At 35.3% G+C, this 23,588-nt stretch overlaps 2 protein-coding genes across 11 annotated transcripts in view; one reads left to right on the top strand and one right to left on the bottom strand.

The window, feature by feature from the left end:
• RMDN1 (regulator of microtubule dynamics 1) overlaps positions 1–18,912 on the top strand; it is a 61,651-nt gene extending 42,739 nt beyond the window's left edge. For 2 of the 6 annotated variants that reach the window (XM_038579680.1, XM_038579676.1), the window contains exons 5-10: positions 7,566–7,655; positions 10,574–10,629; positions 11,890–11,977; positions 13,606–13,636; positions 16,209–16,342; positions 16,788–18,912. In XM_038579680.1, the coding sequence (XP_038435608.1) occupies positions 7,566–7,655; positions 10,574–10,629; positions 11,890–11,977; positions 13,606–13,636; positions 16,209–16,342; positions 16,788–16,838 (450 nt within the window). In that variant the 3' untranslated portion in view covers positions 16,839–18,912. The remainder of the gene's footprint in view (positions 1–7,565; positions 7,656–10,573; positions 10,630–11,889; positions 11,978–13,605; positions 13,637–16,208; positions 16,343–16,787) is intronic. The other 4 variants (XM_038579677.1, XR_005381184.1, XM_038579679.1 and 1 more) reach the window with 4 other exon arrangements.
• Positions 16,741–23,588, bottom strand: part of WWP1 (WW domain containing E3 ubiquitin protein ligase 1) — a 122,411-nt gene continuing 115,563 nt past the window's right edge. For 4 of the 5 annotated variants that reach the window (XM_038579668.1, XM_038579670.1, XM_038579669.1 and 1 more), the window contains one exon: positions 23,464–23,563. In XM_038579668.1, the coding sequence (XP_038435596.1) occupies positions 23,464–23,563 (100 nt within the window). Of the gene's footprint in view, positions 23,564–23,588 lie in introns of all 5 variants that reach the window. The other variant, XM_038579667.1, reaches the window with a different exon arrangement.

The raw sequence follows: 23,588 nt of genomic DNA, 5'->3' as shown, positions 1-23,588 counted from the left end.
CTGTTGATCTGTACTTAGGTTGTTTCCATTTATGGCTCTTGCAAATGCTGCTTTGAACATGGAGGTGCAGGTATCTTTTCAAGTAGGTGTTTTCTTTTTTTTCTTTTTTTATAAATTCCCAAGTGTAACTGCTGGATCATATGGTAACTCTATTTTTAATTTTTTGAGGATTGGCTGTACCAATTTAGAATCCCAACAGTGCATAAGGGTTTCCTTTTTTCCACATCCATTCATCTCTCTTTGATGATGGGCATTCATTCTAACAGGTGTGAGGCGATACCTCGTTGCTGTTTTAATTTGCATTTCCTTAATGACCAGTGATGTTGAGCATCTTTTGTAGGCCTTTCATTAATGCTCTGTACTTTTCCTTTCATATATCTTCTTTGGAGAAATGTCTATTTAGGTCCTCTGCCCATTTTTTAGTTGTGTTATTTTGTTTGTTTTTTTGCTATTCTATGTAATTGTTTGAATTATAATTCAGATATTAATCCTTTATTAGATATAGTGTTTGCAAATACTTTCTCCCATTTGGTAGACCTTTTCATTTTGTTGATGGTTTCTTTTCTGTGCTGAAGCTTTTTAGTTTGATGTAGTTCCACTTGTTTATTTTTTATTTTGTTGCCTGTGCTTTAGATGTCCTATCCAAAAAATTGTTACCAAGAACTATAAGATGTGTCCAGTTTTATTCCTTTACATGTGAATACCCAATAATCCCAGTGCCATTTTTGTAGTTTGTCCTTTCTTAGTTGAATATTCTTAGTTCCCTTGTCAGATATTAGTTGTCTGTATATTCTTGGGTTTACTTCTGGGTTTTCGGTTCTGTTCCACTAGTCTATTTGTTTCTATGTCACTATCATGCTGTTTTAATGACTATAGCTTTATAGAATAGCTTGTTCTTCTTTCTCAGGATTTTGTTGACTATTCTGCATCTTTTGTGGTTCCCTATAAATTTTAGGTGTGTTTTTTTCTACTTCTGTGAAAAATGCCATTGGTATCTTCATAGGGGTTGCTTTGAATCTGTAGCTGGCTTTTGGTAGTATTGCTATTGTAGCAATATTAATTCTTCCCATCCATGAATGTAGGCTACCTTTCCACTTATTTATATTTGATTTCTTTCATCATTGTCTTGCATTTTTCGGGAGAGAAATTTTCACCTTCTTAAATAACTTACTCGTACTTGATTATTTTTGATCTTTTTAAAAACTGGATGTTTCTTTTTCAGAAAATTTGTTAGGTTATAGAATTGCTACTGATTTTTGCATGTTAATTTTATATCCTACAGCTTCACTAAATCCATCTAATCAAATGGCTTTTTAGTTGAGTCTTTAGGACATTCTGTATATAAAATCATGTCATGTGCAAATAGACATTTTTTTTTCTTGCCTGATTGCTCTCGATAGGACTTCAAGTACTAGGTTGAATAGGAGTGGTAAGAGTGAGTACCCTTGTCTTGTTCTTAAAGGAGGTTTTCAACTTTTCATCATTGAGTATGATGGATGTTACCTACAGATTTATCACATATGGTCTTCATTATGTTGAGATATGTTCCTTCTATCTCTAATTCAACTTTTTGGAGTTTTTATCATGAATGAATGTTGAGTTTTGTCTATGTTTAATATTTGCTGAATTTGGTTTAGTATTTTATTGAGAATTTCTGCAACTATATTAGGTTTCTTTTATTGTGATGTTTTGTGATGGTTTTGATATCAGAGTAACACTGGTGTCAGAACACTTAAGAAATGTTCACTGTTTTTCTATTTTTGGGGGAGAGTTAAGAGAAGTGTGGTGTTAATTCTAACATTTGGTAGAATTTGCCAATGAAGCCATCTGGTCCTGGTATTCACTTTGTTGAAAGTTCTTTTGATTACTAACTCTGTAGTATTACTTATTATTCATTTATTCAGATTTTTTTTTGTTTATTCTTAAGTCAGTTTGACTGTTGTTTCTAGGAATTTTTTCACATTTGCTAGGTCACTTAATCTATTGCCATACAGTTATTTTGCTATTCCCTTATAATCTTTTATTCCTAGGTTTATTACTGAGGTTAGTAGTAATGTATGTCCTCTTTGATTCATGATTTTAGTAATTTTTCTTTTTATGTCTAGGTAATGGTTTATAAATGTTGATCCTTTCAGAGAATTAACTTGGTTTTGCTACTCTTCTCCATTTTACCTATATTTTATTTAATTCTGGGAGTGCCTGAGTGGCTCAGCAGTTTGGCGTCTGCCTTCGGCCTAGGGCATGATCCCAGAGTCCCAGGATCGAGTCCCACTTTGGGCTCCCTGCATGAAGCCTGCTTCTCCCTCTGCCTATGTCTCTGCCTCTCTCTGTGTGTGTGTGTGTCTTAAGAATAAATAAATAAAATCTTTTAAAAAAATTATTTCCACTCTAATCTTTATTCCTTGTTTCTACTTACTTGGCTTAGTTTGCTCTTTTTCTAGTTTCTTAAGGCCAGGTTATTGATTTGATCTTTCTTTAAGGTAGCCATTTATAGTCATAAGTTTCCTTCTGAATACAACTTTGCTGAATCCCACAAATTCTGTTAGGTTGTGCTATTTTTGTTCTTCTCAATGAATTTTTAAATTTTTTGGTGATTTTTAAAAATTTGACTCATTAGTTATTTAGGAATATGGTTTTTTAAAAAAAATATTTATTTGAGAGAGAGCAAAGATAGGGAAGGGGAAGAGGGAGAGAGAGATCTCAAGCAGACTCTCTGCTAAGCATGAAGGCTGCCTTGGGGCTGAATCTCACAACTTTGAGATTGTGACCTGAGCTGAAACCAAGAGTCAGATGCTTAATCAACTAAGCTACCCTAGGAATGTGTCGTTTTAATTTCCACATAATTGTGAATTATCCAAATTTCCTTCTTTAATAAAATATTTTCATTTCACGGTGGTCAGAATGTACTCTGGTTTCTGTCTTATAAAATTTGAGACTTTTTTTACATCTTAATATATTGTCTATTTGAAATTTCCAGCTATGTAGTTGAATTGTCTTTTTCTACCTTCAAGTCTGTTAGTTTTTGCTTTATTTATTCTGGGGCTCTGTTGTTAGGTGTATATCTGTTTTTAATTGTTATATGTTAATAATGTGTTTCTTTGTCTCTCATGTAATAATTTTGGCCTTAAAGTGTATTTTGTGTCTGATTACCTAATTCTAATTAATACCTAATACCACTTCAGCTCTCTTGTGAGTATGAAACCATACTCATGATATGATTTATGCATGATAAAATTCCCCCTTTTTACTTTAAATCTGTATACCTCTGAATCTAAATTTTGTAGACAATATATACTTGAATCATGCATTTTAATACATTCTGCTAATCTTTGCCCCTTAATTGGAGAGTTTAACCTATTCACATGTAATTGACAAAAATAAATTCTTTTGTAATTCTGCTATTTGTTTTCAATCTTTTGTTTCTCAAGTCCTCCATTAGTGTCCTTTAGTATTTTATTTTTAAAGATTTTATTTATTCATGAGAGACACAGAGGCAGAGACATAGGCAGAGGGAGAAGCAGGCTCCCCATGAGGAATGTGATGTGGGACTTGAACCCAGGAGCCTGGAATCCCAACCAGAGCCAAAGACTCAACCACTGAGCCACCCAGGCATCCCTGGGTTTATTTTGTTGTACCATTTTAATTCCCTTGTTATTTTTTGTACTATATAATTTGAGTTATACTCTTGTGGTTATCCTGAGGAAATCTAATAACATAATTTGTAACAACCAAGTTCAAAATTGGATGTCAACTTAATTTCAATAGTATACCAACTTTGCTCTTATGTATCTCTGTTCCCATCCCCTTATTGTGACCAAATCAGCTAGCATTTTGATCTTGGACTTCCCAGCCTCCAGAAATTGCGAGTAATACATTTCTATTGTTTTAGCTACCTACCTTAGTATTTTGTTCTAGCAGCAGAAGCCCACTAAGACAGATGTCCATGGTACTGATTTGGCTGTTAATCTTATTGAGGACCCTTTGTATATGACAAGTCACTTCTTTCCTGCTGCTTTCAAGGTTATCCCTTTGTTTTTATCTTTGAGTTTGATTATGCTATTTCTAGTTTGAATCTCTTTGAATTTATCTTACTTGCAGTCGTTTGTTTTCATCAAAGTAGAGAAGCCCTTGGCATTTATGTTTCCAAATATTCATTCTACCTCTTTATCTCCTCTCCTCTCCTAAGAGACTCCTCTTATGTGTATTTTGGTAGGTTCTGAGGTGTGTTCATTTTTCTTCATTCTTTGTACTTTCTGTTCCTCATACTGTGTAATATTAATTGACTATTATCTTCAAGTTAATCTAATTCTTCTGCCTGTTTACAACCACCATGGAGTCCTCAATTCAGTGTGAATTTTTTAATTTCATTTATCATACTTTTCAACTCTAAAAACCTCTTTGGTTCCGTTTTTTTATTTATGTCTATTGATAATTCTCAATTTGATATAATATTGTTCTCATAGTATTCTTTAGCTCTTTAGATGTATTTTTTAGTTGAACATAATAGAAAATCTAGGATGTCCAGCATCTGGGCTTCTTCATGCATAATTTTGATTGATTTTTTTCCTCCTGTGTGTTATATACTTTCTTATTTTTTTGCATACTTTGTAATTTTTTGCCAGAAAACTAGACATGTTGACTATTATAATATGGTAAATGTGGAAATCAGACTCCCTCCTTTCTCAGGATTTGTTGTTGCTGTGGCTAGTATTTGTTTTTTCTTTTTAAGATTTTATTGTTAAGTAATCATCGTACCCATTGTGGGGCTCAAACTCACAACCCCGAAATCAAGAGTCACATGCTCTACTGACTAAGTCAGCCAGGCCCCCTCTATTCTTTTTCTTTAGTGACTTTTCTGAATAAATTCTGTAAAATCTGTATTCTTTGTCATGTATAGCCACTGAAGTTTCTGTTCTATTAGCTTAGTGGTCAGGTAATGATTGGACAGACATTTTATAAAATGCCTGGAACCAAAATCTTTCCCAGTCTTGGTCAAGGGCTCTGTGTCTATGTTGGGACATACCTTTAACACTTAGCTGGGCAGGGTAAACTGTACCTTAGTTTTCACTTCCTGTTTGTGAAGAGACTTAAGGTCAGCAGGTGGTAAGTTTAGGGCATTCTCAGATCTTTTCTAAGCATGCACGCATTTTTGAGCATATATGTCTTTTGATTTTCAGGGATATTTTGGAGCCCCCCCCCCCCAAATGCTTTGCCATTTAATTTGGTAACAATAATTCACATTTCACTCTGCTTTCAAAGCATGACATTTGAAGTCTTCCTTTGACATATGCATTGGTAATAAAAAATAAAATGTCATGGTATGGCAGTATGTGTGGCACTCAAGAAGCTGTCAGGTTATAACTCTATCATTGTGATTCACAGGGTATGGAGTGTCAGTGGGAATCTCTTTAAATATCACGTATGATCTCATATCACAATTCAACCCTACCGTTATTGAGCAAAAGCAGCCATAATCAATGCATAAGTGATGAGCATGATTGTGTTCTAGTAAAGCTTTATTTTTGGGCACTGCAATTTGAAATGAACATAATTTTCATGTCATGAAATATTCTTTTAGCTTTTCTTTATTGAAGCTTTTCAGAGCCCTTAGGGACAGCTTTCCCTAGTCTTTTCTCTCAAGCTTTTCATTAGTCTATTTGCTGGAGACAGCAGGAATCTAAGATATTATTAGTCTGTAGATTATTCAGCAAATGTCCTCTGCCTCCCCCGCTTCCCCTGAAGCAACTTTATCACTAGGGCCTTTTCAAGTTAGGTGTAATGTGTACAAGGCCAGTCTTCCAGGGAGCCACCTAATGGATTAGAACAAACACAGTTCTCCATGAATGAGATCTGTTCTGTTCCGTCTGGTACTTGGAATGGAGGGCTATTTACACAGCTCCTTCTGAGATTAGGAATGTGGGATAGGACTGAAGTAAGATAAAACAGCACAAAATTCACTCTTCTCACTAGGAATTAATCTGTTGCTTTGAATAAGCATCCCTACCCAGGTCATGGTAAGCTCTAGGTTAATTTTAGACTCCCAAAAAAAAAACATTGATTCTGATAATTGTTGCTCATTTTTATTCATTGCTTTTATGGAGGAGAATTCAGAGTTCTTTACTTGCCTTTTTCACTTATGTCACTCTGAGTCTTGCTTAATTTTAATCCAGTTGGCAATCTGCCTTTCACTTGGGGTGTTTGGACCATTTGCAGTTAATGTGATTAATGATATTTTTGGTTTTTAATTTCCTGTCTTTCTATTTTCTATTTGTTCCATCTGTTCTCATTTTCTTCTTTTTCCGCTGCCTTTTGTATTGGTCATTTTTTGGATTACATTTTACTTAGGTGATTGACTAAATGGCTATAACTGTATTATGTTGTTTCAGTGGTTGCTTTAAATTTTGTAGTCCACATCAGGTGATACACACTTTATGTGTTGTTAATAACTGCTCTTTGTGCTGTTACTCTGATATATCTTTGACATATGTTAAAAATCTCAGAATACTGCCAATCTAATCAGGGAAGAATGTTTAGGATTTATGCATAAGCTTATGTTTGCTTTGCATATAGTGAGATATGTAAGAAAAAAGGTGATGTTATCCGAAGTATGTGGGAGATAATCAGAACACCAAATCTGAAACCCTGTGACCCCTCTAGTCATCTGGATTTGGCAGCTGGGTAACTCCTAGTGGAGAGTAAGTGGAGCATCACCTATAGAGGTGTGTACGTGGATACACATGTATGTCTGCTTTAAGTTATACTTTTGAAATTTCAATAAACTCAAGATTTTGATGGAGAATAAATTTAAACAGAAGTTTGTTTTCGTTAAAATCTTTCTGGTTATAGTTATTAAAACCCTACACAGATTAACAAAAACAAGGAAGGTGTTTTTTTAAAAGGAACTTCCTGTCTTTCGCAGAACCTAAAGGGAGGGTGCTTTGGGTACAGGAAAAACTGGGCCTTATTTCTGAGGCTTCATTATTTTTCTTCTTTGCTGTTACCTGCAAATCTTTCTCTCTACAGATTTTTTTTTCCTCATTCTGTCTTGTAACTTTCTATAGCACTTGAGTTTATGAAGTTTGGATATTTTGGATTTAGTGCTTTAGGGATGAAAGAAAGATTGTCTCAGTTTTAGGTGTGTTGTCCCAACTGTAGCTATAGGGACAAAGTCACAGTTAACAAATGTGGCTCTTATTATTCAACAGTGCAGATGGAAAGATGAGGCAGCTTGCAGAAAAGAGGATGAGGAAATAAAATGATACTCAATTGCAAATTTTTCTAAATTTATACTTAGGTCATAAACATGTATCATTATCTCCCCATTGTATTGATGACTTAGAGATTCTGTTCTTTACCTTGTATTATAGTTTTCTATAAACATGTCCTGTCCTTGAGTTCCTTAGGGCCATGTTACTTTTCTTTGTATATGACAGTATATTTAATACAGTTTTTAGACTAAGTTTTTGTTGAATGAGAATGACTACTGAGGAATATTCATTTTTTACCTTGTATTGAGTGGAATATTAGTAGAGTTTTATTCTTATGTGTTTTTTTCTTGTTTTTAGTGGTATGCAATCTGTATTAGTGATGTTGGAGATTATGAAGGCATCAAGGCTAAAATTGCAAATGCCTACATTATCAAGGAGCATTTTGAGGTACTGATGAATTTTAAAAGTCATTAGTTTAACAGATTTTTGTTTCACTTATCTATTGCTGTATAGCAAACCACCTAAAAATTTAGAAGTCTAAAGCAGTGGCAGCTTATTTTTCAAAATTTTGTGGGTTAACTAAGTAGTGGTGCTCTGATCTGTCTGGTGTAGCTGAGGTCATTTAGACAGCCTCATTCACCTCTCTTTTTAGCTGGGATGGATGGAATGCACAAGATGGCCTCTTATGTGACGGTTTCTCTCTACTTTTCTTTGCATTATTTAGTAGTCTGGCTCAGGCTTCTTTATAGCATGGTAGCTGGCTTCCAAGAATAAGCATTCCAAGATAAAATTCCAGCCTGCAAACTTTACCAGGCCTCCATTTTGCATTACACTTGGTAAATAAACAAGTCATGTGGCCAAGATAAGCGGGAACTATACAAAGTCCTGAATACTCAGTGGTGTGGTATAAAATCTAACACAAGTGACAAACCACTCTCCGTAGTAATGGTATTGTTTACAATTATTATCTCTGTGTATTTTGTGTTTTAATATTTTCCCCTAAAGTTACTTATAGTAAGCTTTTCTTAAATGCCAGATATTCTCCAGGAGTTTATTTCATGATGTGCCATACATACAAAACTCCTGAAAAAAGGCCACTAAAAATTCAGCATATTTATTTCTCTTTTGATATTGTAGACCATCTCAAAAATACAAAGGAAGAGAATATGATAGAAACATTCATAGGGAAACTGCTAGATAAGCTAATGGCCTTTCTGAATTTTGTGGTTATAGTCTCAGTTCCTATTTTACACAATGGGCTGGGCATCAGGAGACCTAGCTTTAATTCAGGCATCAATAGTATATATACAGACACGTGTATGTGTGTTTATGTGTATACATATATTTTTTTCAATTTAATACGCAACAATTTTCACATTTTAGGACCTTTGAAATCAGAATGCAATATAATCAGTAATATCTTATAATAGGCAGTACTTTTTTTCTTTTTAGTGATACATATAATAATGATGTGTAGTAACTTTCATGGTCTTAGATTCTGTGAAATGTCATAATTTGCTCAGTGGGCATTAAATAAATTGCCTAAATTATTCTGTGCCATAGTATGTAGAAATATATGACAAATATCTTCCAATATAAATAATGAAGAATTACAGAGGCTATATTAATGGAAACAGGCTATAGATTATTTTTTTAAAATTAGTGTTTTGCAGATTTCAAATGTGTATGTGTTGATTATATTTTTTAAAATGATAATGGTTAGTATTTACATACTAAGAAGATCATTTATAATATTATTCCTAATTTGATTATTATGTCTAAACCCATAGGAATTACTGTCCTTGGATTGTTGTCAACATTTTAAGTAATCTCTTCACTCAGTGAGGGGCTCGAGCACAGTCCACCAACTGTGAACCAGCCAGGCACCTCTATCTTTGGATTGTTTTTGAGAACAAACTAATGGCAGGAAGAACTATAAAAGAAAGGGTTTGCTTGAGAGTAGTCCCTTTCAACCCATCCCATAAGAAAATTAAATTCCCTAAGGCATCCTTGATGTTACGAATTCTAATTCTCTCCCTTGCATCTGGAATGGTACTAGCTCTATACCATTCTTGGTAGATTGGAGAAAATAGTTATTCATATAATTTTTTATAGGGCTTAATTTTCTAGTGGAACTCCATTTAAGAAAGGTTGCTTAGTGTCTAAGTTATGTATACTTTAAAACATTTTTTGCTATAAATCATATCACTGTTATTTGATGGAAAACTAAAATAGAGTCAGTGCTCTTACCCATACTAATGAAGCAAGATTTCTGCCTTATTCTAGCTATTGCCTCTATTATTGCTAACATTAATCAATGTCAATAATAAATTGGTACTTTTGAAAAGTAAAATTAATGATGTCGATTATAGAAGATATTACTGTGTTAAGTACCTCCTATTACTTGCTCATTTAATTTTCACCACTATTCTATAATGTAGGTAATAGTACTCTATCAATTTTATAAAACAGCAAACTCCGGAAGGGCAAGAAGAGAGAACTTGCCACAGTGAAAAAGTTAGAAGTCACTGGAGCTGTGATTGGAACACTGGTAGTCTGGTTTTTAGGGCCACACTGGTAATTAATACAAATATTTTAAAATGTGTATCTCACACATTACTGACTGAAAGTGAAAATGTAGATTTACAGGAAAACCTCAGATGGGAGGTCTCGATCTTTTTAAAAGGGTCTTTAATTTTTAACATTAATCAGATTTTTCTGAGTGGCTTTCAACAAATAATGGAAAAAGGAGAAGTAGTTGCTTTAAAGTTCTGTAGTTTATGCTTTACATTTACACATAGGACTTTCATATAGTAAATAGAAATTAGGGAGACATTATCAATGTATTTTACATTATGCATAGTTATTTTACTAATAAATGCTGTGAATGAGTAATATTTATTTTTCCTTTGTTAAGTACAGATGGTGAAGTTGAACAAATGTACATATAGGAAGCGACTGTAAAATTATTATGTACTTTGTCCTTCTTTTAGGAAAGAATAGTTTAATCCATTATTTATATAGGTCTTGCCAAAAAGCATCTCCTTATTTTTCCTCTAATCTAGAAGAAACGTTGAGAATAGATTATTGTTTTCAAAATTAGATTCATTTACAAATTTCATGTTTTTTCTCATACTGATAAATCCTTTAGTTGCTGAACTTAACTCTAATACAAGTCATTATCAGTGTACTGAAATGAATTTAACCACATTAAAGAATGAAGAGGAAAAAAGTTGGTACTATATAAGAACTGAAATGCAGAGCTGCCAAAAAAAAATTTTTTTTAACCATGACTTTTTTCAGCAAACGTAGTACTTATTTGTGTTTAGAAAACAATTATGATTGACTTTCTCATTTCTTATTAGAAAGCAATTGAACTGAATCCAAAAGATGCTACCTCAATTCACCTTATGGGTATTTGGTAAGAACATTTCCTTAAATAAGTATTTCAGTGGTAGTATGATCTTATTTTGTTTTTTTTTTTTTTTAATCTTATTTTGTAGTATATAAAACCAGATGTACTTAAGAAGTATTTGGTATCATGAGTGTTTACTTCATTTATATTCGCTAGCAGCTGTGATATATTGTTAGAGAATACTAAATTTGATTGTGATCATATTAATTATTCAGATCTTTTAGAAATATATATTAAAATGAAAAAGGCAGTAAAACTTTTTGCTGGACCTTGAAATTCCCTTTGTTGGGAAAGAATGTTCTAACTTACCAGGCTAACTGAAATTGGATTAATCTAACTATATAGCAATATGGTTTGATGCCCTAAGAGGGTCTTTGCGATCTTCAAAGTTTGTCAAATACACCCTGATTCATCTGAGGAATAATATAATCTGACTTTCAGTATCTTTCCATTTGTCTAGTGTATAACATTGATTTAAGAAGCTTTCTTGAGACAGGTTTGCCACTGTTTTCCTCGGGTATAGTCTGCAGACCTGAATATTTTGTCTTGTAAAAGGTGTGTAAATGGCCTTATATCAGACTCTTTAAAAGGAGTTACATATCCTTTGGGAGAAAGGAGTGTATTAAACTAACAAGATGCTTACTGCGGACTGATAATAATGGGAGACAGTCACTAAGTCAGATGCTAGGAAGTAAAGATAAAGAATCAGTGTTTACTTCAGTGAGTTCAGACCCTTGTCAGAGATCCAGCACTTCTTTCCCTCCCTTTAGCAGAAAGTTGTCAAGACCTTTGGATGTTAATCATTTGCCTCACTCCTAAATAGGCAGACTTAAATAATTGTTTGCCATTGTTTTTTTATATATACATCATGTTTAGTTTTGTCATTTTTTTTAACTTCTCTGAGTTAGTTTTTCTTACATAAAAATACAGGGGTAATGATCTTACCTCATGTAGTCATTGTAAGGAGCGGGTAAGAGATAATCACTGAGCACCTGAAGCAGAGTAAGCACTTAGTGATGAATGATATATACTGTGTTATCATTACTAGTAGTGGTGCTTACTAATGTTTAATCACAGAACACACTGTAATTGATGGATTGATACAAGTCAGTGTCTAGTCATTCAGTGGGAATATTAACCTACTGGCTATTATGCAGAGTGCAAATTGTTTAAACGTACAACAGGAGAAGATAATTTTATATCAGTTAAAATGGTTTTCTGAAAGAGAAAAAGTACAATTGAGATGTGTATGTTATTTCTCTCTAGGTGTTATACATTTGCTGAAATGCCTTGGTATCAAAGAAGAATTGCTAAAATGCTGTTTGCAACTCCTCCTAGTTCCACCTATGAGGAGGTAGTGTGCTGTCCTTTGTTAAGTTAGTACTGATTTTTTAACTGCAGTGCATTCTACAGTGTCAGGATCTGGAGCTCTGATCAGTGAGGCATTTGAGCACATTTCTAACCATCCAGTGCAACTGTCTTATTATCACAAAGGCTTAATACTTATTACCTATGACTGGTGAGTGGTTTTTTTTTTTTTTTTTAAATTTAGGTTAGTGGCTGATGATTTGGTATATTGTCAGCTATAAAATACCCCATGGCTAAAATCTACCATTGTTTTCTGTTTGAAATCTGTACCATATAAAAGTCATAAAATAGGATAAGAAATTCAAATATTCCTCAGCTTGTCTTAGGTACATGTTCTACACACTAACTGGAAAATCATGTATTTGTATAGCTAAAGGAAGAATAAGTACAACTTTTTAAGAAAGTGGGGTTGAAGGACTCATAACTCTCATATTTTTTTTTTCCCTTTTTAAAAAAATTTTATTAGAGAGTTCAAGAACGAGCAGAACCAGGGAGAGTGGCAGGCTCCTCACCAAGCAGGGAGCCTGATGCAGGACTTGATCCCAGGACTCTAGGATCATGACCTGAGCCGAAGGCAGATGCCTAACCAACTGAGCCTCCCAGGTGCCCCTCATATTTTCAAGGCCTTTTGCTTTTCTTGTTGAAAATAAAATTTGAAAGGGATTTCTGGTCAGACACTTTGCGTTAACTTATTGAATTGCTAAAATTTTTAGAGTAAGGAAATAATGCCATTGAAAAAGCTTTCCTATGGGATGCCTGGGTGGCTCAGCAGTTGAGTGTCTGCCTTTGGCTTAGTATGTGATCCCGGGGTCCTGGGATTGAGTTCCATGTCGAGCTCCCAGAACGGAGCCTGCTTCTCCCTCTGTCTGTGTCTCTGCCTCTCTCTCTCTCTCTCTGTGGCTCTCATGAATACATAAATAAAATCTTAAAAAAAAAAAAAAAAAACTTTCCTAGTACCTGTATCATGACAAGGAGCTATTTTTTCTGCTGGGAGTCTACGGTATAGAATTTGATATAAAAATATTTAGTTGCATTATTAGAACACAGTTGGGAAATATATATTATTATTAAAAAGAATGTATCCTAAGAAAAATCTAGTCAACTCTCCTATAATAAATTAGTTATGTTTCTAGGAAATTGATACAGTATTAAAATGGTTTAAATAGTACAAAAAGCTAATAGTTTCAGGTTCACAATAACATTTAATGTTGGAATTCAATAACAAAGGACTTTAAAAAAATTTATTGGTACAACCTATATATTAAATGTAGCTTTTGATTTTATCAAGTTTTTATGGGTTATAACTATTATGACTTCAAAAGAGAAAGAACAGAGTAACTGAGTTGCATATAATGTTCTTTCCTCTCTGCACTTGATGCTGGTTTCGTACAAGTTCTAAACAGCAATCAAGTTATTACTAGAAGTGATGCATATACTGTAATCTGTGCTCTGATGATTTCATAATATTCAATTTTGCTATGTTAACTTTCACTCTTAATAAATTGATCTTTAAGATGTTTTAATTTACTTCCTGACTTTTGAGAAAATGTTTTTTTAGTATTGATTCTGTTCTAACTCATTTCATTATGTTTGGGCTCTTTATGTTTTTAACAGGCCTTAGGCTACTTTCACAGGGCAGAGCAAGGTAACATTTTTCTGTTTCACATACTAGTATAGTTAAAATTGTGTGAATGCTTTATGCACGATAGCAATTTTTAAAACAAAAATTTTACTTACTGTGATAATGCTACTTTTTGTGTTAGACATTATCAAGCAGTTTTTAGTCTTTATTCAGTAAAGATCACCAGAGTAAGAATTAGGCTGCTACTGAATTGAGAGCTACAGTTCTGGAATGGTTGTTGATTTGATATAATTCAACTTTCCTTTTTGAGAGGAGGCTTTGATGGGTTAACTGTCTTATTCAAGATTATACAGCTGATTAGAAACATTTATTTAAATGTTTAAAAAATTTTGGAGGTATATTTGACATTAGTTTAGGGTGTACAACATAAGAATTCAGTATTTGCATATGTTCTAAAATGATTATAATAAGTCTAGCTAATACTGTCACACTGCAAAAAAAAATCTTTGATTTTTTTTTCTAAGATTTACTCTCTCTTCAGAAAGCATTTAAATGAGAAATCTTTTTAAACCAGACCAGTTTTTGTTTTGTTGCAAATACTGTCTTTTATGAAGTGTCATGTCACTCTTGCTTTGAAGAAAAGGCCAGCCTGCAAAACTGACACTAGTCCATCCTAAGTTCATCCTTTTTAATAGTAATCGCACAAACTAGGAGAGTAAAGGACATAAGCTTATGTTACCAGATATACCAGGAAAAAACCATTGCAATTCTATTTCTATAAAATTAGAAAAAAAATAGACAATGTATTAGAGAGCCTACTTATAGAGAGACTTGTTCAAATGCTTTTAGTAGCAAAGCAGTTTTTAAAAAATCATTTCTTCTAAAGAATTGTGTCTGAATGTTAGTAATATATTAATTCTGATTTGCTCTGTTATTGCCTTCCACTGATTACCTGTTGTGATAGTAGTTTTGTAGATCAGGAATATGAATCTGGGAATAAAGTTTCCTCAAAGGGACCTAGAAGCATAATTGCAAAGTAAAAATAGAGCCTTAGAGGATTAAGGGTCTGGGTGTTGAGAAAAACATGGTCAGTAACTCCAGTCATTCTCCAGGTTTTACCCTATAGGTCAGTTCCAACAGGCGGCCTTTCTTTATGGGCCATATCTGGTCAGGAGCTCCTCCTAGGGTTCTTAAGTACCCGTAACTTCTCCCATCATGACTCTTATATTCCACGGTATGAGTATTTGTTGACACGTCTAAGACTAAATTCAGGATGATGCAGACTTTGTTGTTTTGCTCACAATTTGTATCCTCATTGCTTAGACGAAAGCTATCAAATTTGTTGAATGACTGGGTAAACAAATTAATGAGTCCCAAGGAAATCTTAAGTACATCTACACAACATCTCATAAATATGTTTAAATAAAAGAAATAGAACAGTTTTAGGTTAAAGGAGCAAATGGAGTTAACCATAAATTATATCCAGGAAAAAGTATGATTTAAATATGGAAAGTCCCAGGTTGATAGGAGGAATCTGTACTGAAGAATTAATGAAGCCAGTGAGACAGTCCCATGCTTTCATTGGCTTTTTGTTCAGTTTTCCCTCAGCCAAAAATGTTCTCCCACTTTTCTGTTAAAATCCTATTCAGTTTCCAAGTCAGCCCAGATGTAACCTATTAAAGTTAGTTGCTTTTCTCTTTGGTTTCTCATAGCACTTTAAAATGTGTATACCTGTCAAAGCATTCCTTTCATTCTTCTGTTACATTTAGTTATGCTCATTGGTCTCTCCTCTTCATTATAAATTCCAAAAGAACAAAGTCTTTGTTAAATTTATATTTAAGTATAACTTACATTTCAGTAAATGTTAATCAAATGTATGTATGGACACTTGACCCTCGAACGAGGGGGTAAGGGGTGCCTACCCCCTTGCATAGTTGAAAATCTGCATATAACTTTTGACTCCCTTAAAAGTCAACTAAATAGTCTTACTATTGACCAGAAGCCAGTCTGATAACAGTTTTTTAAATATATTTTGTATGTTCCAAGTATTATATACTATATTCCAACAATAGAATAAGCTAGAGGAAATAAAATGTTAAGAATAAGAGAAAATACCATTACAGTATTTTACTGTATTTATTGAGAAAAATCTTGCATATATTTGGACCTGCGCAGTTCAAAACTGTGTTATTCAAGGGTCAGCTGTACATATATCATCATGATTTCGTTCATTCATTCAGGAAATATGTATTGGATGCATGTTATGTTCTAGGTACTATTCTAGGTACCTAGGGTATAGCAGGGAGCCAAAGACATTAATAAAAACATCTGTCCTTATAGAGCATAGATTCTATCAAGAACCTCAGTTTCTCATCTGTTAAATGGAGCACTTCCTTTACATTTCTCATTTTAATACAATTTTATAATAGGATGCCTAGCACATAGTGGACACCAAATAAATGTACTTTACCAATATTTCTTTGAGATCAGAATAGTTGAAAAGAGGATTCTAGTTAGCCTAATCTTTTATTGACCACACAAATTTTTTATTGGAATTTAGCCTGAAAAAATTAAGCCTTTAAAAATAAGAGCAATTCTGTTTCATCTGAGATAAATTTTTCTTTCTTATGTACAGTGGATCCAAACTTCTACAGCAAAAACTTGCTTCTTTTAGGAAAGACATATTTGAAGTTACACAATAAAAAGCTTGCTGCCTTCTGGCTAATGAAAGCCAAGGACTATCCAGCACACACAGAGGAGGATAAACAGGTAAAATATCGCCAATAAATTAAGGCAGATAAATTAAAGCACTGTTAAATAAAGGTGATTTAAGAACTTATTTAAAAACATAATTTGTCTACATGTATATTGTAGTGTTTGTTTCAAATTGAATTCATTAATGTTTCTATTAATTTCCGTATAGCAAGTGGTTAGTTACTATTCAACAGATGTTTTGAATTACTTGCTGTCTTATTCCTGTTTGACACATACGACAGATCAAATATGTTTCTAAAATAAAAGGCAAGGGATGTGTACTAATTTGGAGGAGCTCTCTAAGAGTCTTACCTAGTCACTGTTCAGTTTTATTCTTCAAAAGTGCTATCCTGGTTTTTTGGAAACTCTTAGAAACCACAGCCCACTTTATGAACTTAGATTTTGCAAGTTGGTATCAGTGCTGTACTGTTTATTTATAACATGTATTTTTCCATTTTAGATACAGACAGAAGCTGCCCAGTTGCTCACAGGTTTCAGTGACAAGAACTGAGAATTTTTCAGAGAAGAAAGCACATGAAATATCTAAGAAACATTGCCTTTTCATCAAATTACAAAGTTAATACATAAACCATAACTGTTCTATAGCTGTTTCCTCAGTTCCTTTAATGTGACCATTTGACAGATTAAATATACAAAATTCTAAGTTTCTTCACAGACAAGACAAAAGAAATAATTACAGTTAAGAGTGGTAGAGACCTCTCCCTGGCTCAGAGGCAGAGATATTGCACATTTAGGACACCAGCAGTACAAAGTGGTGTAGGATTTCTAAGGAGGATGGATCACATCAGAATGGGAGATCAAGAAAAGAGAACTTTGTGGAAGAGGTTTCATTTGGGGAATGCATTGTCAAATTGGACTGATGCAAAGTTGAGATCTTGCAGAGAAGGTGCAGTGAAAATAGGTTAGGATGTTGAGGGTTCTTGGTATAAAGTAGTAAAATGATGGCTCTTGGAAACAACCTGTGTAAGGAAAAAACTTAAGTCAGGAGAGGACAGAAAATGGAGTGATTTTTTTAATGGGACATAGTCTCATAAGTGGAGCACTGATTTTGTCACCAGATAAAGCCCAGATTCTCTGCCCTAATATGGTGATAGGAACACGGAACTCAATGGTGAAATAGAAAGTAAGAGGTTTTAAATAGGCAGGACAGTATTACTTGAGGCTGGGATGCCACCACTGCAGAACTGTTGTAGAAAAAGGATTGTCTTGGATGTCACTTAGATAAATCAACAGTACATTGCATAGGTGGGTTTCCCCCAAATGATTTGACAGTTGTTAACAGTGAACTACACGGGTGTGGGCTGTTTCTGTGTCATCATGTATATTTTCAAACAAAAAGGAAAACTGAAAGTCCTGGACTCTATATACCCATCTTCAATTGCTAATCTTGGGCTATATTTTACTGGTGTATGTGTGTGTGTGTGTGTATGTGCATTTCTAAACTTTTGAAATTTATTATAGGCAACATACTTCCTCCCTAAAGACTTCACATGTTATCTCAAAATAAGGACATCCTTCAAATAAACCCATTATCACAACAAAAAGTTAACAGTAATTCTTTAATATCATCTTACAATATCCAGCCATATTCATATTTTCTAAAATATCCTAGGATGCCTTACAGTTTGGAAAAACCAGGCTCCAGTTAATCACATATTGTATTTGATTTTCTGCCTTAGTTTTAAGAAATCTAGAGCTGTTCTCCCATTGTTTTTTTTTCTTACCCCATCATTCATGGACTTTTTGAAGAGGCCAGTCCAGTTATCTTATTAGACTGTCCTTCATTCCACATTTGCCTTACCCTACTTTTGAGAACCACTGTTCCATCTTATATTCCGTGACTTTAGTTATATGTATATTAGATCTTCTTTGCCTGATTGTTAAATTATTTCTCTGATTTTTCTTTTTATCTCTTTGGTTCATTTTCTTGGCTCTTTCAATTTGTTTTCCATGTCCCTTATTTTTGTTTTCTTCTTCAGATTTTGTCTTCACTTCTGAGATGTTTTTCTTCCATTTTTATTCCCAATTTCAGTCAGCAAAGATTTTGTTTAGTTTGTCCAGTTCTGAGATTCTAAATTTTTTTTAAAGATTTTATTTATTTATTAATGAGAGACATAGAGAGCGGCAGAGACACAGGTAGAGGGAGAAGCAGGCTTCATGCAGGGAGCCAGAGCCCGCGCGGGACTTGATCCTGGGTCTCCAGGATCACTTCCTGGGCTGAAGGCAGCACTAAACTGCTAAGCCACCTGGGCTGCCCAGTTTCTAAATTTCTAATTTGGATTTTTCTGGTATCTGTAGTTAACTTACATTTAATTCATATTAGTATATTGTGTTAATGTTTTTTGTATTGAACATTTTTTATCTGAAATTTTCTTTTTCAGTTTTCTCTTACAGTGACTTTTAATATTTTCTGGAGGTGTGACTGTGTATGTGTGTTTGTTGTTACCAGTGGTACCAAGGAATCAAATGGGAGGTTAAGGGTTTGGATGTGTTCAAGAATAATCTCTATAAAGTAGTTTTTGTGAAATGGTCTTTCAGTAATAAAGCTATCTTCTGATATTTCATAGTGCTTTAAAAGAGGCTTTTTTTTTTTTTTTTTTGCTTTGAAATCATAGATTCATAGGAAGTTCGGGGGAAAAAAGGTAGAAATCATTTTTCAAAAGGTAGAGGTCCTGGATGTCTACAGTACAGTATCAAGACCAGGTAACTGGTATAGGCCATAGATTCTTATTCAGATTTTAATTCTAAATGCCATCTCTCGTTTATGTGTGTTCTATGTAATTTTGTCACATGCAGGTTTGTTTTTTTTTTTTTTTTTTTAAGATTTTGAGAGAAAGCCAGGAGGGGGAGTGGGGAGGGAGAAGGAGAACCAGACTCCTGGCTGAGCAGGGGGTCTGATGTGCGGCTCTGTCCCAGGACTCCAGGGTCAGGACTTGAGCTGAAGGCAGGACTTGACTGAGCCACCCGGGTGCCCCACCTGCAGGTTTCTTTTTTAACTGCCGCTACACTCAAGACAACCATTCCACCAACTGCTCAAACTCCCTGGTCAGTGCTATCCCTGCAGGGTCACACTCTTCCACATGCCCTCTCTACCACCGTCCCTAGTCCTGGCGTCTGCTCCAGAATGTTATGTAAATGGAAGAGAATATGTAGCCTTTTGAGAACTGGCCTTTTCGTTGGACAGAATTCCTTTCAGACCCTCTGAATCTCGTCAAGTAGTTGAGTGGTCTGTACTCCTGACACTATTGCCCTGTGTTCGTGTCCGTTTACTTAACCATTCACTGAAGGGCATTTAGGCTGTTTCCAGTCTTTGATTCCTGTGAACATCAGGTACAAGTTTTACCAACACCTAGGAGTGCAGTTACCGGATCCTAATTTTTGGAGCTGTTACCTTCCCTTTTTTCCCCTTAAACTAAGGGATAGGTCCCCTCTCCACGACATACATTCCTAAGATTCTGAGGGTGTGTACTTTGTTCTCTGATTCTTGGCATCTCCTCATTCACAATGAGACCTACTGCTTCTGGGAACGAACCCTAAGAGCCCCATTATTCTTCCTGTGCAGTCCCGCTTAACTGCTGTGTGTTGCGGATGTGACTGCTAGTTTGAGACGCTTACCCCCCCTCACACGCATGTGAACCGAGTTTATAGCATTCTCTCTTCTAAACATATTACAGACATGGGCTATGGGTAGACTGGTGAAGCACCTCACCTTGTGAACAAGTTCCCTTTTCAGGATTGAGAATAAATCTGGATTTGGAAAGTGGCTACTCTAGAAAATCCGAAAGCTTTCCGTTAACTTCTTAGGAAAGTTTTCCCAACCGAATGGTTAAGTCATAGCCTGTGAACTAGCTTATGTGGCCTTCGTAAAAATGAAGATATTTTCTTATCTGTAAAATAAGCATCATTACAACAGAGGGCAAACCCCAATCTTACAGAGTTGTAAGGATGAAAGAATGCACAGAGGGCTTACTGTATCAGTAAATACTTCTTCTAAATGCTATTATCTGTGTTCTTAGTTGAGATTTGGGGAGGAGAATTTGGAATTCAGGAGATGCCACTTTTTGAGTCGTACGTTTTTGCTACTATATTGCTATTATTTGAGGAATATTCTTTGATTTCCTGTGATGTTCACCATACAACCTATTTTGGACCGTGTGTGCCCGGGCATTATTGGGAAGAAAAACTAGGAGGAGTGGATTACTCTGGCAAGGGCCGTGGGATTATTTTAATGAATGCCATGGTCTGACCCATTGCACTGCTCAGAACAGTGAACTGTGTTGTCCTAGGAGTGAGGAATATACACGGTACAAAGGAGCTTCAAAAAGTAGAAGGCTCCTGATAAGGTCTGGGTTTTCCCCTGGAGACAGACCAATTCCCCATTTTTACCTCATCTGGCTCTTTAAGTTCAGAGATTGAGAAAACTGGGGAGTGTTTTTAAGACAACCTTTATCCTCTCATCTACATATTTCAGTGAGGAGACTTCGGACTTCTGCAGTATCCGCAGGGTGCAGCAGACCTCCAGACTCCAGTCTAACAGGCTTACGGAGGAGGCGGTAAGAAGGAACCGCAACTGGCCAGCAAGTCCCTATGAGGACTCCTCACAGCAGCAGTCTGTGGCGGAGCGTGCGCCCAGCTCAGGGACCTCATAAGGGACATCAGTTATGGGTTTCCTCTGGGAAATCCAAAGGTACGGTTTATTATCCAGAGTCTGGAGAGTTCCCAGTCCAGATGAACTTCCCAGTCAGGGGTCATTTTTAACGGAAGCAGTGTTGCTAAACGGTATTTTGACCCTTATCACTAGTTTTCACCCCTATCAGCCCATCTAGTTTTAAAGACAGCAGGCAGGTGGTTAACGAGGTGGCGTGGTAAAAGGTTTCCTCAACTCTGCTTTAAACTGCCCGGGAAGCACTCCAAAGCCACGTAAAGCTGCTTTCCTGGGAAGACGGACAACTGGTCTGACTGAGCCTGTGTTGTGCCTGTGACCCATTCACTGGGCTTCCTTTGGTGGTGGTGGCGGTGGGGAGTTGGGTGTCGCTGAAATGCAGGAACAATAGGAGTCTGTTTCCGAGCCTCATTCTCTTGCCTGTGTCTTCGTTTCAGACACAGTGAGCCTGTCTAGCCCAGCACAGGACAAGGATGGGAAAAGCGAGAAGGTGAGAGGTGGCCCACATTTTGGTTTCTCTCACAGCCACTGAATATACGAATCAAGACAATAGACCCTGCCTGGAGGCCTGGATTCTGTCACTGGGGTGGAAAGGTAGAGGCCCTGGGTTCTTCCCAACAGGCTTCCTCAGGAAGCTGCCTTGGTCTGTGTGGGCTGCGCGTGGCCTCCACGGGCGAACAGTAAGTTCTTACCTGAAGTGAGGAGAGGGGACCAGCAGCCCGAGAGCCTCCCGTCTTCAGGCAGGTCTGCTAAGTGGCATTCTCACACCGTCCCTGCCACTGAATGGTGTTCATCAACAACCTCGGTCATGTCATGGCAAAATTGAGTAGTGGTGCTTTCTACGGTGTAACTTAAGTAGCCCTTTTGAAGGCTGGTCACCTCTATCACATGATGTCATATACGTTAGTATTTGTTTTTAATTCTTTATGCTTCAAAATAGCCCAGTGTCAGATTAGGATTTGGGAAAAGAGTCTATTCAACGTAGTGGATCACTGCCTTTATTTCATCTTTACTACGAACTTTGAATAGAAGTGCAGAACACAATCTAATATGTAGAAAAATAAAATTTTGGCAAAACAAACTGTTTAGGGAAATTAAGTTGTATACTAGTATTTTCCACATGTACTTAAATATGTTACAGAGAACATTTTAAGATGTCTGTTCATGGTTATAAAAAAATTCTTACCGAAATTTACACTGCATATTGAAATGATATAAATGGAAATTTAAATTTTTGTTATTAACAAGGAAGCCCAGTTTGCTAAAATAGCATTAATAACATTCACACCAGATTTTAATTTGTTATATATCTTTGTAGTTCAGCAAATGCCCTTGATAATGAAAAATTAAAAAGTTATTAGGACAAAAATAATGATCTATGTAAAAAGGGGGCTGGGACCAAGAGATCTTTTAATATGCTTGTATAATTCAGATCATAAAATTTTCATGAATTTAAGAGGAATGAAGATATATGAACACTAATAGAAAATAAATCTGAGTGTTCAAATGCTTATACAACTCCTCAGTCCATCTGGTTTTATAAAACCAAAACTCGTAACGCAAAAGCGAAAATGTTCATTCATATTACCTTATTATATGTTCCTAAGTATCAAACTGCGTCAATTTATTCTGAATTAAAGAACATCACAGACTTAAAAACAAAAGTACATGAGTACCTGATTTTTTGACTCCACAAATACCTAGCATCCCAAAGTAACATGTAAACAAGCCTCTTTGCTGCTTCATGAATTCTTTGCAATCTCTAGAATGAACTAAATGGCATTGGATCTAGTGTACGACTTACATGTGCTTTATGGTTTCATTCATTACTTTGTTAGTGATGTAGCAAAGAGGGAAAATTTTCAACTATTGTATTTATTTAAAACAAATTGACAGGTCCAAATGCCTGTCTTCAGAAAAGCCAGCAGCATTTTTTTTTTTTTTTTACATACTCAAAGTAAGATGTGGCCTAAGCCCTTAATACCTTCCTGAACAGCCATGCAAAGTAAACACCCGCAGGAGGTGTTACATAAGGGAGAAGGTCATGAAGCAATTTGTACTTTGTCCTCTGGATAATAGAAACAAGGTAAAGCAAATCCAGATTATTTCTGAATGAACGGCTGTCCTGTTTAATATACTCGGAGCTCTATAAAACTAGAGCCACAATCATATATGCTTATATAGATATATACTTATTTTTAATAAAGTCTCTTGCTTGCTTCAAAATTTAAGGATGGTCTTTTTCCTGGTCAGTCACTTCAAGGGAACAATAAATAAAGTAGAAAAGGATGGACTGTTTTGCATATTTCTGTGGAAGAACGGAAAACATTTATACTTTGAGAGGTTCAGAAAATTCACTGTACAGAATGAACAGCTTATATACACTATCTGTGCAATTTTTCTTGGCTGGGGTATTTAAATGCAAGAGCTCCTCCAAGACAAGAAGCCACATTCATTCTTGTCCAAATCCCTCTGTTTCTTCTATTGCAAAAAGAAGTTTTTCCTTTAGTTGTTCATAACTCTTATATGGTGGTAGATCCAAGCGATTAAAACTGAACAAAAACAAAAACAGATGTG

The sequence above is a fragment of the Canis lupus genome, chromosome 29, assembly GCF_011100685.1.
Source record: "Canis lupus familiaris isolate Mischka breed German Shepherd chromosome 29, alternate assembly UU_Cfam_GSD_1.0, whole genome shotgun sequence".
Classification (NCBI taxonomy): domain Eukaryota; kingdom Metazoa; phylum Chordata; class Mammalia; order Carnivora; family Canidae; genus Canis; species Canis lupus.
The sequence above is the reverse complement of the archived record's forward strand: the minus strand, read 5'-3'. Positions and strand labels throughout refer to the sequence as shown.